This window comes from Mus caroli, unplaced genomic scaffold (assembly GCF_978045245.1).
Source record: "Mus caroli unplaced genomic scaffold, Mus_caroli_1 scaffold_17, whole genome shotgun sequence".
In the NCBI taxonomy this organism is placed as follows: Eukaryota; Metazoa; Chordata; class Mammalia; order Rodentia; family Muridae; genus Mus; species Mus caroli.
Window position 1 is genome coordinate 33,661,865 of NW_028227272.1, and position 14,370 is coordinate 33,676,234.

A 14,370-nucleotide genomic window follows, 5' to 3' on the forward strand; every position below is an offset into this window, starting at 1 on the left:
GATCAGCTTGTTTTAAATTTAGGCAGTTGTTTCCATGAGCTATAATTTAGACTTGAATTTCATCTTTTAAAAAAAACTCAGTTCTCATATATGTACATCGTGGATTTCTTATTTTCCTGGGAGAGTCTCAAGAACTAGAAGATATCTTCTGAGTTTTCGGCTTTACAGTCAACAATGACTATAATGAGTCCATATGCATAATAATTACCATTGGGAGGCAGGTATATATGATATGATATATGATATATATATGATCATATACATTTGTGTGTGTGTGTGTGTGTGTGTTTTAGTCAGCTGAAAGCTTCTTGCTAGGAAATATCTTCTATTTTGTATCCACAGCATCTCATTGTCCTCCATCCAAGGATAATTCCAAAGCCTGGGTCAGTTTCAGGGCTAAGACCATGTTTCTTCAAGTATAGCTTGGATCTTGGGTCATGCAAATGTAAAAATAGCCTTCTATTTGGCTCCTTCCTAGTGGTCTGCTAGAAGGTTTTTCGGCAAGCAGTAAACATTGGAAAATTTGGATAAAAGAGTTGCTTATAGCACCTTGTGAAATAAATAATCTTAGGAAGCAGACTTACTGAAATTGCGAGGTTTGGAGGAAATCTTCATTGACTCCGTTTCCAGAACACACACAACGGTCATATGCCCCACACCATCCGGGAATGGATGAGAGAGGCTGTTGGAGATACTGAACAGTTCTGTGACATTATCTTGTGATATCTGCATGTTATCACCATGCTCAATAGTTGAATTAGTTATCAGAAAATACATCTTCTTAGGTTTCGGGTGACCTTGCTTAGACGTGCAGGTCAAATTTATGCCAGAAGTTCTTGTTACATTCTGAGCCAGTTTTATTTCAGGTTCACTGAAGTTGGCTGGAAGCAGAATAAAGATGGAATCAGTCAACCTAAATGTAGATGACAATACAAAGGAATGACAGGTGACTGACAGCCAGTTTTCTGATCGGAATAGACCTGACCATCTCAAGGTATACTCCGTGTGGGCCTCAGCCCATAGTGAGGGCTGCATAATAAACCTACAGTTATCTTTCAAGACATCTACTTGTTCCTCTAGAGAATGCTCTCTGAGACATAGGCTAACTAAAATTATCTTACCAAGGTCTATAGTGAAGCCACTACTCTAAGAACTGGGGTCTCAACTCTAACTATCTGGCCTCCATTCCCACAGGGAAACATCTCACCTTCCCACTCAGGGATGAGGTGAATTTCCATCAAGAACTCACAGGGTTTATGGTCCTTGCATGCTCTGGGTCTCATCTTTAAGAACCTACAAGTAAGAGTAATAAGGGAGGTCTTTCTGCTTACAAACTTAGACTGTTGGGTTTTGACATGACTATCATAGTCTAACTTGATGTGCTGTAACAGTAGTAATTCTCAACCCATGGGTTGTGACCCCTTTTTGGGGGTGGGGGATACTCATGTATTAGATATTCTGCATATCAGATGTTTACATTATGATTCATAACAGTAGCAAAATTACAGTTATGGAGTAGAAACTAAGTAATTGTATGGTTGGTGGTCACCACAACATAAGGAAGTATATTAAAGGGTCACAGAATTAGGAAGGTTGCAGACCACTCTGCTGAAAAAATGATTCATATGGAGGCAAATTCAAAACTCTCTCCTCTTTGTTTACCACTGTGTGTTTTTAGGGCTGAAGTACACTGGCACAAAGATCCTGGACCTGACACGTGTGGATTCTACATATTAGTTGATAACTGAGTATGAAACTGGAGAGATGGCTCAGCCACTAAAGGCTGAACTCATAAGCAAAATGATAGTACCATGTAGTCTTCTAACAATGGAAGTCATTTGCATGCCATCCTTTTTTGAGTTTTTGCAATCTTGTTATGCTCCCTGAACATTCTGCTGATGTTTGGTAAGAATTGCTAGAGTCTATTCAGTTTCATCAACAATCTCTTTTGCAGTCATGAGTTAAGTTGTCGTACTGATACACATTATAATGAATAGACAACCTGTTTTAAAGGCTGGTCTGTGCCCCCTCCTAAAACACACTGTTTCTCCAAAGGGCCTGCCACACACTGAGAACCCAGACTTAGCACCTTGTTAAATGGAAGCCCTGTAGTCAGGACTGAATCAAGTCACGCTCAAGGAGAGCAACACTCCACGCTGTGTCTGGGTTTATCCTGTTTATCCTGTGGATTTAGAAATGGTTCATTCTAGGAGGATTATTTCTCAAAAGGTGTCAGTCTGCCTTTTCCAAGTTCATGAAGAATTCATTCGGGTCCAGCAACATTATGCCTCAGAATGAATCTACACTAGAGAAATACAAACATCCACACAAAGGCCGACACTTGCATAGCAGCTTGGTTTGTCACAGCTTCAAACTGGAAACAACCCAGTATCTTTCAGTGATTGACAGTATAATAGAATTCATCAATTAAAAAAAATAATAAAACTTCCAAATTTTTGATACACTCAACTTAGATGAAACACAAAAGGCATTTTGCTGAATAAAAGAAGTTCATCTTAAAGATTAAAGTTCAGCTCCATTTATACCCTATTCTCAGAATGACAGAACCCTAAGAGATAAAGCAAGAGACCCAGATTACTACGGATGGAAAAAAATCTTAGACTAAAAGGAGAAAATCGAAGGAGTGGCCACATTGTCCATTGTTATAACCTGTCTGTGTTGCTTTTGTTCAGCTAGCCCTATCTTATCTCAAAATTTCTCACTGATCTCCAAGAAACAAGCTGTCAAAGTACAAAGGACTTTCAGCTCCCCACTCTTAGACCCCACATTCCCTCCAAATGGACTTTCTAGAAGTGACTCTCTTCTGCCTTCATTTCCAGTCTGTTCAAATATCCACCCTCAATGTTTCTTTGCTCAGTCATGGTCTCATCTGAGCAGCCGACAATCTAAACACAGCACTGACCACATACCGATCACTGACAGCTCTGTTAATGTCTGTTGGAGGATAATTGATCCTGTGGGTGGCTTCTTTTGTATAAAACAATCGTACGAGCCCATGTCCTTGATCTGAACATTGTGAAGGCGTAGAGTCCAGTTGTCCCTGTCAAAGCTCGTGCGGCCCAAGTACTTGGCATTCACACTATCAAGTTTCTCGGTGCCCAAATAGTGCTCGTACAGAACCAACTTTTGCTGGTCCTGCCAAAATACTACCAGCTCACTCAGGCTTATGTTTTGAGCCTTTGTAAATGGGCACGGCAGATACGCAGTCCCATTGAAATAAGCTTGCGTCTCCACGGAAACAGCATCTAAAATAGAAAAACTGAGAATTAGGACAGAGGAAACAAGAAGAGGAAGCTCCCTTGCTCTGAAACAGCACCCAGCTTCCAGCTTGTCAGGCAGTGATAGTACTGGAGAGGTGGATGCTAGGATCTGGAACCAGGCATCCATGCTGGACGTCTGGAGCTCAGGCTTTCGTTTTGCTCCACTTGGTTCACATGTGCAGGCTGCAACCTTTGTGAATCTCAGTTTTCTCACCCGATTAAGGAAGTGGTCTGCAGTAATGTTCTAGGATTCTCTCTGGTACTGTGCTTCTGCGAATTTCAAAACCAGAGCATTGACCACCATCACCGTAATTGCTACAGGCCTCCATAACTGCTATGCCATCTGCCTAAACCCTGCCTGCCCCATGCAGTCCTTTTATACTTTGGTCTGCTGTTTTTGTTTTTTTAAAAAAAGATTGTTGATGATGGTTCCTCACTTGCTACCACCTTTTATTAGTCTCCATTATTTGGGAGCCCTACTGAGTCACTTCTTTGACATTCAACTAGTTCCTGCCCCCACAGCCTCCACTCCCAGAGCCAGAGAAAAGGGGGGTTTGAAGTGACTCAAGTGTCAAGCAATGTCTCTATTCTCAGTGACCTCTCTAGAATCTTTCAGGGACCACAAAGGAAGCTGGGTAAATGTAATGGCTCTTGGGAGATGATAGAGGTCAGGATATTTAAGGAAGATGAGCAAGCTGCTGGGAGAGAACTGTATGTGGGAAGGTGAGGATGAGCCTTTTCATACTGCAGAAACCCTGGAGAAACCAATGGCTACTCCTGGGCTGCAGTGCCCTGGAAACTTTTAGAACCCAAAGGGGAGCAATGATGGAAAAGTTCAGAGAGAGGACGCACTGGCATAAGCCAGATTGTGGGACTTTTTCTAGGCCACAGAATTGCTGGAGACTCAGCAAAGAAAATAAATAGAGGGAGATGAGAGGCGAGAGGTGAAAGGTGAAAGGTGAGGTGGGTGTGCCTTTTAAAGGCTCATATGAAGCTGGAGGCTGCAATGGGGAGAAGACTGGAAGAGAGTCTTCATAAAAACCGTTCGTCCTTCAGGACTTCAGGAAGGGAGGGAAGGGAGGGCCAGTGGTGGGTGAGGGAGATGAGAGAGGAGTCCCACTCAAAGTGGTGGTGGGTCAGAAGTTAAACTGACCTGACCAATTAGCCTCCCTTTAAACAGGAAATAGTATAGGCAGGTACAATGGCATGGACTTGGCAAAGCAGACCACCCCATGAGAACCTACAATCAAGGGGTTGACAATGGTCTCGGAGGATACTCCAGACATCCGTGAAGGACACATGCATGTCTTCATCAGAGGGAAGAGGGAGATCACTGAGTTCCCACAATACCAAAAATGGAACCTAAGAAAAATGTATTGCATTTGGCTTTCTGTTCCACCTCTGCTAATCTCTTAAGTGAGAGGCAAGAGTGCCACCTACTGTAAATGTTCGCAGCTTGGTGAGGGCTGGTGGACTGTGCAGAGGGCAGGACATATTCTGGTTTGGCTCTAACTTATTGTGATTCTGGGCAAATGATCTGATGGAGAAACCAAGCAGGCAGCTGAAGCAAAGCACTGGCCAGCGATTGGTTGGTGTTCTCATTGCCCGGCTTTTAGTTGCACTTCCGGGTCTAGACGTGACCTCACTCTGAGTTTCTTACATCCGCTCGACACAGAGACTCTCTTTTCCTTCTGTGGAGACCCAGAGTACCCAATTTCCTTTCCATTCACTCCCTCTCCAACTTCTCTGACCCAGTCCCCCTCTCCAAAAAAATAACAGGGACTTCATCTTCCCTCAGTTCCCTCTTTACCTACCAATAAAAAGTAGACCAAAGCCTTTGGCCTCACCTGAGGGCTGGTCAGAAACACAGACTCTCTGCTTCCACACAAGATCTGAATCAGAACCTGCATTTTACCATGAACTTCTATTTGGTAAGCTGAGGGGATCAGAGCTGATAACCAGCCACATACACTTCTACCCTCTCCAGTCCCCTTCTCCTCCCCACGGGGCGAGAAACTACCCTGTAGCCATTCTGAATGGAACTGAAAGTATTTCACATTCCACACGCTTGGTTTGTCATCAGACCCTGATTTTCTTGGTTGTAGTCTGAACCAAGCAGACATGTCTTAGCTGTGACCATATGGGGAAGATTTGACTCAAGGTCTGTTCTTTCCCAGTGCCTTCAGGCCTCCACTGTTATGGTCCCCAGAACTTGGGGCCTCAAAGCAAGTGAACTCCCTAGAATTCCATTGGTGGAAAGCACTGAGAAATCCTCCCTCTTCTAACATGTGGGTTAAAGAAATGCTTTAGACTTAGCTGTGACTGATTGTTATGATGCAGCCAGGAGCCAAGGACGCAAGAATTCAGCCACATATCTCCCCACTCAGGAACCAGTGATCAAGAATACTGAAGGACCTCTGCAGACAGAAACCACTGGAGTGTCCCACTTTGCGAGTCTATGACCTCACCAGAATATTAGTCTTCCCTGGTCAGTTACCCCAAACTCATCATCTCTTCTGCATTTTCTTTGCTTGTTACACTCCAAGGTTCTTGTTCTTTCTGTAAACTTCTTCCAAAGCCTTTCTAGGCCCTCTGAAAGTCCCGTTCCATTGTACTAGATCCCACTATAGCTGACCCTCTTCAATAAATATTACCCTAAATGTCCTTTCCATGGAATCTAGTTCTACCCAAAGGACTCCATGTGGCCCACAAGACACTCCTGGCTTCCTCAGCAAGGGTTTTGAGAAACACCTTTCCACTCAGAGGTGTCTCCTATCTCATGGTTATGAAGTACTAACTATTGGTCACTGTGTCCTCATTCAAGGAGGATTTCGGCGTTATATTCAAGGCTGTTCTCTCTAACCAATACTCAACATAACCGCCAAGATAATGTAACAGTTTATTCATCAATGGCAAGTCTGCCAACAACCTTGTATCAACGTTCCTTACTTTATCTACCACAGAGACCTTCACCCACAGACCTGCTCAGCAACCCTCCATTTCCCATGGTACAATCCTGAGCAGTGTCCCAGAGGGCTTAATACCTCAGATCTGACCCCCAGGTTTTACTCTCATTTTCTTCATAGCTGTTCTTCAACTTTGTTGAGATGTTAGCTCTCTTAGACCCCAGTCTTTGATCTCACAGTATTATTCCTCCGAAAGAATTCTTTGAGAGGACAGAAGCCTTCTCTGGTTTTGCACAATGTGAATCCTCAACAAGTAGTAACTGTGACCAAGAAACTGGATCATTTGTTTACAGTGCTGAAGAGGGAAATTGAATTTTTTTCATCTTGTTTAATCTTAATTAATTAAAACTTAATGAGTCACATATGGATAGTGGCTATTATACTAGACAGCACACACACACACACACAATAAATCCATAATACAGCTTTTTAACCATTTCTCACCAGTAAAAAGTCACTAAATATGCCTCTTGGCCCTGGTAGAAGTTATGCTAAAGAAACTTTTTTCGAATCTACGGATCTGATCTTACAGCTGGGTGGGTAAGCACCCTTACAGGAAATAATTTCACTGAACAGATAGGTAACATTTGAAATTTGTGATAGTCTACTTCTCTAAACACAGCCTCCAGTCTCATCATCCTGTCTCAACAGGTCCCCTGTGCCCTTGCTTTTCTGTTCTGTTCCCTAGTGAGTGGAGACAGCTTTATCCCCCTACACGGCTCACTCCTGTCTCTCCTGAAGCTTTTCTGACAAAAGGTGTTACCTGTTTTCATCAAGAAAGCTCTGTGCTCTTTTGGACCTCACCCCATCTGGCCATTGTACCAAAAGTAGCATGGCTTTAAACCAGCTTACTTGGAATTGACTTCCTTAGTCTGACTTCCTGGTTCATGTGTCTGTTTACTCTGGGATTTATTCTGTATGCCCATTGATTGAACTCTCAGGGATAAGCTACAAGGTGCGTATCTCCAGTCCATAGCCATTAGTAAAGTCCCAGGCACCATATCCGATGGCTTGTTGGATGTTTCCACGTAGATAGCAAGGGACACACTCTATTTCCTCTTAAATCTGAAAAGGCCCCAAGACAGCAGCTGAACTAAAGGCTCTTTGAGTAGATTAAGTTTGAATTGTTAGTTTACCCCAGGTACTTGATTTAGTGTTGGTAGACAATGACAAGAGATAGAGCTAAAAGAAAACCCATGAATGCTATTTTCATGTACCATCTAAGCCAGAACCTACAGAATCTGGGGGAAGAGAGTCCGCCTCTCCACAACACAAGAATCTGAAGCTGTTTAATGTACATCTTTAAGTGAAGAAAGACTCTCCCACTCCAGGGTTATCGTTGACCAGTGGTGTTGGTCAGGCGAAATGAGAACCTTAAAACCTAGAGATTCAGACAAAAAGAGAACAACTGCCAGATGTCCAACTGGACTAAGCATGGTGGATGCACCTATGGTCATAGCTACTTTAAGGCCAGTCTGGAGCATCCCTAGAGTGAAGGGCCCATGAGATGGCCTAGAAGGTTATTTCGCAAGCCTAATAACCCAAGTTTAACCCTCAGGACCCACATAAAGGTGGAAGAAGAGAACAGACCCCACAGGGTTGTCCTTTGTCTGCCACACTGGTAGCAATTGATCAGGGGCATAAAAAAGGTATCTAATTTCCAGGCAAAGCATGTGGGAGGTGTAGGGGACAGGGCAAAACTGTTTTTCTCTTTGTCTGATGTGTTTTCTTAAGTTATCAGCCTTGTAATCCCCTCCCCACACACACACACACACTGTGGATTATTAGTGCCAACTGTGTCTCCTTTCTCTCTTTGGATGCCTGCCCTGGGGTAGGTCTCTACTCCATAGCTAAAGAAGTGGCAGATTCAAATAAGATATATTTTCCATGTTAAAAAAAAAGGTGGCTTTTAATTTAATAATACACTCTAAGGCCATTTAGTGTTGTTCATAAGCACACCTGTGTGGGTCATCTACTAGGCATAGGTACCAATGTCCCCACCCCAAGAAAAGAATTTCTCCCTGTGGAAGATAACCACAGCCTCTGAGAATTTGCATGTGAAACATCTATGCCCTGCCCAGTGGCCAGTGGTCACAGAACTCTTCCCCATCCTCTGGCTCTTAAATTCTTTCTTCCCCCTCTTGACTCCAGTAATGTTTGCTGAGCCTCTGGGATTAGGGTTGTGGACATAGCAGTTCCATGTATGTGTGTTCAAAGTTGAGAGGCAGATGGAAGGTGGGTTTTTGGGGGCGGGGGGAATGAGAGGTTGGAGGAGGGAAAATGGGATGGATATAACCAAGATACATTTGTAATCATGTTTGAAACTAAAAAATAAGCTAAAGAAGAATGTTTATCAATGATTATACATGATTAAGAGTAAAAAAAATGAAAGGTTAGAAATAGATGCTGATTATTTTATCATTACTTTTATTGATGAGTGAAGTATTGGTAGGTTCATTTTCTGGCAGTTGAAGCAGATTGCCTGCCATCTTTATATCTGTTCGTCCCAAGCTATATCCTCTTCCCATACATCCCCTTGCTACAATGAAACCTACTCAGTTTTCACTCAAGATATTTTTTTCTTATGGTTTCAATCTCATCGACCCCCTTTTCCGGAGCTAGGAGTTTCCACATGGTTTCAGAGCAGGTCAAAAGAGAAGTGGCACCTGTCCTTGGTTTTGATGGGTTTCTCAGCTCTATCTACTCACTTTCAAAGGGCTGAGCCTGAAAGTTTGGGGACAGGAAAGGTGTCTCAGTCAAGCTGTTACTGAATTATTTGTTTCGAGGACATTTCTCTCCCAGATCATGAAAGCTAAGCTTGCCATTCTAACCTGTAGTGCCTAAGATTTAAGGACAGCTGGGGTGTGGCTTAAGATAAAAGCAGGAAGCGGAAGGAGGCAACTCAAGGAGGGGCCAAGCTGAAGCAAAGCTATCTGAGTCACCCAGAACCAGAGCTTGCCACTTGTGATTGCCTAGGAGAAATAGCCTGGTAACTCACACCCGTGACCTTCAGCCTGCACTGCTGGGCATGAATCTGGCCTCTTTGTTTAGGAGCTGTGTTGATCTTGAGTCAATTACTTAGCTGTCTCAGCACTTTAGGGACCTTGTCTTAAAATGAGGAATAATGATGAGATCTAATGCAGCAAGTTATTGTGGTTTTTAAATGAATTGCTACTTATAAAGTGCTCAGAACTTTATAAGTACCTGAACTAAACACACACACACATGTACACACAACGTACACACACACAAGCATAGATGCACACACATGTATACACTACACACATACACACACAGATGTATACACAAAGGCACACACATGTACACACAGGCAAACGTGCATGCACACACATATATACATGACACACAAACACCACACACACACAGACACACACAGACATGCACAGAGACATGCATGCATGCACACATATTGAGACACATCCAGATACAGAGAGAGAGAGAGAGAGAGAACACAAATGCATACACACATACAAACTATCTTTATGTCCCTTACCTCTGATATTTGTGTGTGTACACATCTCCCCAGGAGCTGAGACTCTGGGTCATTGGCCCTGGCAGGTGAAAGCTGCCATTCTCATCTACATTGATGAATAGCTAGGTGAAAACCTGTAGACATCATACTGGTGGCCTCTGCAAGCCTTGAGTGCTAAGCAGAAAGCACAAATCACAAAAGGACTGTCTCTATCTGCTGAGGTCTAAGGGGATAGCTCTTCATAATACTCAACTCCTCCTCTTTACCCTGCCAGGGCTAGGGGCAGTGGCCAAGGGACTGTTGTGTGACAATTATGGAGGAGGTGATTTTGTGGCTGAGCTGGTTAGTTGGAGGCCAGGCGGTCAGGGGTGGCCTGCAGCTGCTGCAGGCACACCGGAAGCTCACCTATCCTGTCTGCTGATCACCGAGACTGAGATGGCTTCTCTGTCAGCACTGAGGTAGAGAAAGTGAGTACAGGAAAGAGTGGGCCAGCAAAAACAAAATGGCATTCAGTTGCAGGCCTCCAGCCAGTTGCTTATGGGTGCATCCCAGAGAGCAGAGAGCCAGGAAGGGCTGAATTCAGGGAGGCCTCATAGTTCTAAACTTTAGGGAGCTTTTTTGAAAAAATAACACATAATTCAAATGCAAGATGTCACCCAGCAGGAGACAGTGATGAGGGGGGAGGGCAATCATAATTAATTGTGGTTATCTTATCCAAATCTTACCAAGTTGTAAGATATGTGATATAGTACTGAGGTCCTCCTGGGGTCCTTAGGGGTTAGAAAGGGGGAGCCTTGTGAGGGGGAACCCTGAAGCATTAGCTTAGTTAACTTTAGCTTGGTACATTGGCTGGCATGATTAACTGGAGGTCCAGAGTCACAAAGCATGACCAGTATGAACTAGGGCACAGGCTAAGGAAGAAGGATGTGATGGTGAGCCAGTATTACAAGAAGCCTTTGAAAGCTGTCAGCAATTTTCTAAGGGCTTGAGAATACTGAAAATGGGGACTGAAAAGACCAGATGTGTGTGTGTGGAGTCAAGTTAGAGGCTTTACTGTCATGGCTCTCTTTACCCCTCTAAGAGTCCTGGACAGGACACTCCACCTTGTGTGTTGTGTTGAGGTCCTGGGGGATTGGTTGTAGAGGAGGAAGATGCCCGGACTGGAGACAGCTGGCCATGGTCCTGATCCTTCCGTACTCTCTAGGAAAGCTATTTGCTATGGAGTCTTCGGCAACTCAAGTCAAACGTGAGCAAACCATACCAACAACTCTCAGGCCTGGGCTTTCAGTGGTCTGACTCACTGGATGACAGCAGAAGGACTCCAGGACTTTACACAGAAAAGGGTCCTTACCTGAGATCAGCAAGACTGTCACAAAGATAAGGATTGCCAAGCCCATGGTGCTGGAGTTTAAAAAGACAAGATAAAACTTAGTTAGAAAGTGAGACTGAAAACAATTGTTCACTGAAACATGAACTAGAAAAAAGTATTTAAAATTCATGTAGGTTCCCACATTCACTGAAGTCATTTCTCCCCACCTAGCTCCACACACAGGCCATATTTCCCAGCCTCTTTGCAGTGAGGCAGGCCATGTTACTGGGGGCAGAAAATATGACTGCTGCTTCTAAACATGGTAACAGAGGCCTCCTCCCTCCTCCCTCCTCCCTCCTCCCTCCTCTCTCCTCCCTTTCCTCTCCTCCCTCTCCACTCCTCTCTCCATTTCCTTCCCAGACTCAAGAAATCCTAAGAAAAAGTCCAAGGGCTAATACGACGCTCACATCTCACAAAGGCAGAGACTTAGTTCCCAGACTGAAGTAGTATAAAACAGCGTTCTCCACCCCTCCACACCCTTCCTATGCTGATCAAGACTGTGACATTAGCCAGATGGACTTGGTGTTAGATGACAAGGCTGTAGGACATTCTGTGGTAGAGCAAGGCATTACTTTTTTCTCAACCAATGCAGGGAATACGAGAGAATACCGAGACCCTTGAGTAAAATCAAACTTCCTTTGATTTTTCCCTTGGTTTTCAAAGTTTCGTGTGCATGGAAAGTCACCAGGAGAGCGTGTCAAACACTTTCCTGGGCCTCGTGCACAGAGCATTTGGCCATAAGTTGAAATGAAGCCTATGTCTAGCAAACATCAGGGCCACATTTTGAGAATTACTGACATACTCACTTCATCTGTAAGACATGCTAAAGAAAAAACGTCAGGCAAGGCTTTATAATGTCTACCTTCTTCTTCCTCTCAACTTTCTCTCTGCTTCTCGACTCAACCGCTCGATATAGACCAAAAAGATGTTAGAGCTTACTGGAAGCACAGGATAAGGACCAACATTAGACTGGTGGGGAAACAAATCGATTACCAAAGTTTGGAGCAGATCCCAATACAAGGCCAACGCTAACTGCTTACCCTAGCAATGAACCACCTAGTATTAGGTGGCACTCAAATTTGGCTTGCAGCTTTTTAATGGCTAATATAAAAGGGAAAACCTAGCAGGTGGATTACTACTCAGCTTTGTATATAAAAGGAAAGTGGTGCTTTGGGAAGACACACAAGTATTATTCATTCAATAGCAGAAATTTCTCCCTTGGAGGGTGGACTGTCTACAGCCATTCTCCATCCTTCAGGTCCTGTCTGTATACTTCCTTCTTTTCTTATAGTGCTTGGCACAGGGCAGTGGGCGAAAACGTAGTGTGTGTATGTGTGTGGGGGTGGGAGTGTATTTGTGTGTGTGTTTTAATCCTTTGAGACGGTAATTTTTTTTTTAAATAAAGAATTTTTAGAGATTATATCTGTCCATAACATGAAAACGCTAAAGCAAAGCTGAGTCTTGGACATGGTAGCAGATGCATTTTAATCCCAGCACTTGGGAGGCAGAGGTAAATGTTCATCTATCTCAGTGAATCCTAGGCCAGGCTGGTCCACCCAGTGAGCTTTAAGCCAACAAGGGTACATAGTAAGACCTTGTTTGTTTGTTTGTTTGTTTGTTTAAAGTAATGGCGAGGTATCAGTTAATTCTTCTGTTGTTGCAACAAAATATCTGATAAAACAACATAAGGAAGGGAGGGAAGGCTTGTTTTGGCTTACAGGTTTGGGTGCAGCCCATAATTTCAGGGACATCATGGGGTGGGGGCAGGGGTGGGAGGCACCCAGCCTCATTGTACCCTCAGTCAGAAAGCAGAGGGAAATTCTGACACTCATCTTGCCTTCCCGTTTTTATTCAGCCTGAGACCCCAACCCACAGAATGATGCAGGCTGCATTGAAGATGGCTTGAAATAACCCAGTCACTTACAACATCCCAGAATTCTAGATTGATGATTCAAGTTGGCAGCCATTATTAGCTAACAGAGTGACAAATAGTTGAAAGCCAGGGTCCCTATGAACTCTGGTCCCTGGCCATCTAACTTTCTTCCAAAGTGTGCCTGGAATGACCAGTTACCTATTTCAGTTTCTTGCCTTCACTTATTTTAGACAAAATACAACAAAGTAATAACTCGGATCCACATGTATCAGCATTTGATTTTAAAATACAAATAGAAGCATTCAATACATACTTTTACATAGATGCTACCAGCTTAGGGATTATTTTATATCCATAATAATTAGCACTATAATATTAGCAGTTGCATACTATTCTGCTGTAATCTACTTGATGCAAATAGCCAGATAAGTTGCTCCTAATTTTCTGTTGTAAAGAAAAAACCCAAATTATATTCTGTCTCATGCCTGCACATGCTGGCTACTTCTCAGAAGGAGAATCTTTTGACCAAGAGCTGAAGAGTAATGGAATTTTAGTTTTCACAGATACAGAAAGAATCTCCTCCACAATTATACATTAAAACTTCCACTGACAGGAGACTACTTACTTTCACATGTTTTTGGGGGGAATATTTTCTAATTTGTGAATTTTTGATCTGTACCATTTAAAGGTTAAAATGACGCTTCATTATACATTTTTGACAGTTCTTGGAATTGAGCCCAGGGCCTTGTGCTAGCCAGGCAAGTGCCCCACTGACTGAATTCCTCAACCCCTCATCGTAGTTTTTTTTTTTTTTAATGTGGTAAAATACATACAATGTTTACTAGACTGATCATTTCCAAACATGCAGTAGCACATGAAAGATTTGTACTGTACAACCATCAACATCACAGTATCCCAAAGTCTTCTCACGTTGCAAGATGGAAACTCTGGATTCAGTCAACAGTGATCGTTCCTCATTTTTTCTTCCCGCCCCCCCCAACCCCCACCCTGGTCTCAGAAACCACCTTCTGTCTCCATGGACCTGAGTTCTTTAGATGGAAGTGGAATCTTACAGTATTTAGCTTTCTGTGGTGGGTTTGCTTCACTTAGCGCTGCCTTAGGGGCCCATCCTCATTGTAGGACCTGCTGGGATCTCTGCACTTCAGAAGATGCTCACACCGGGTTCAGCATCTGCGCCCATCTGCAGAGGGCTGCTTGAATTATGTACAGCTTTTTAGTGCCATGAAGACTGCTGCTGTGAACATGAGGTGTTCGAATTTCTCCCCAGTTTTCTGCTTTCACTTCTTTTAGATACAAACCAAGAAGTGGAAGAGTAGGTCATACGGAGATTCTATTTTAAACCCTCTGAGGAACCACTGTCCAACAGA

The 14,370-nt window shown here is 43.4% G+C and overlaps 1 protein-coding gene across 1 annotated transcript in view; it reads right to left on the reverse strand.

The window, feature by feature from the left end:
• The window catches only part of Cd86 (CD86 molecule), a 63,704-nt gene that overhangs the window by 10,945 nt on the left and 38,389 nt on the right, over window positions 1-14,370 (reverse strand). The window contains exons 2-4 of the mRNA XM_029470646.1: window positions 11,092-11,141; window positions 2,931-3,266; window positions 585-881 (exon numbers count right to left, since the gene is read on the reverse strand). Coding sequence (XP_029326506.1) covers window positions 585-881; window positions 2,931-3,266; window positions 11,092-11,141 — 683 coding nt within the window. The remainder of the gene's footprint in view (window positions 1-584; window positions 882-2,930; window positions 3,267-11,091; window positions 11,142-14,370) is intronic.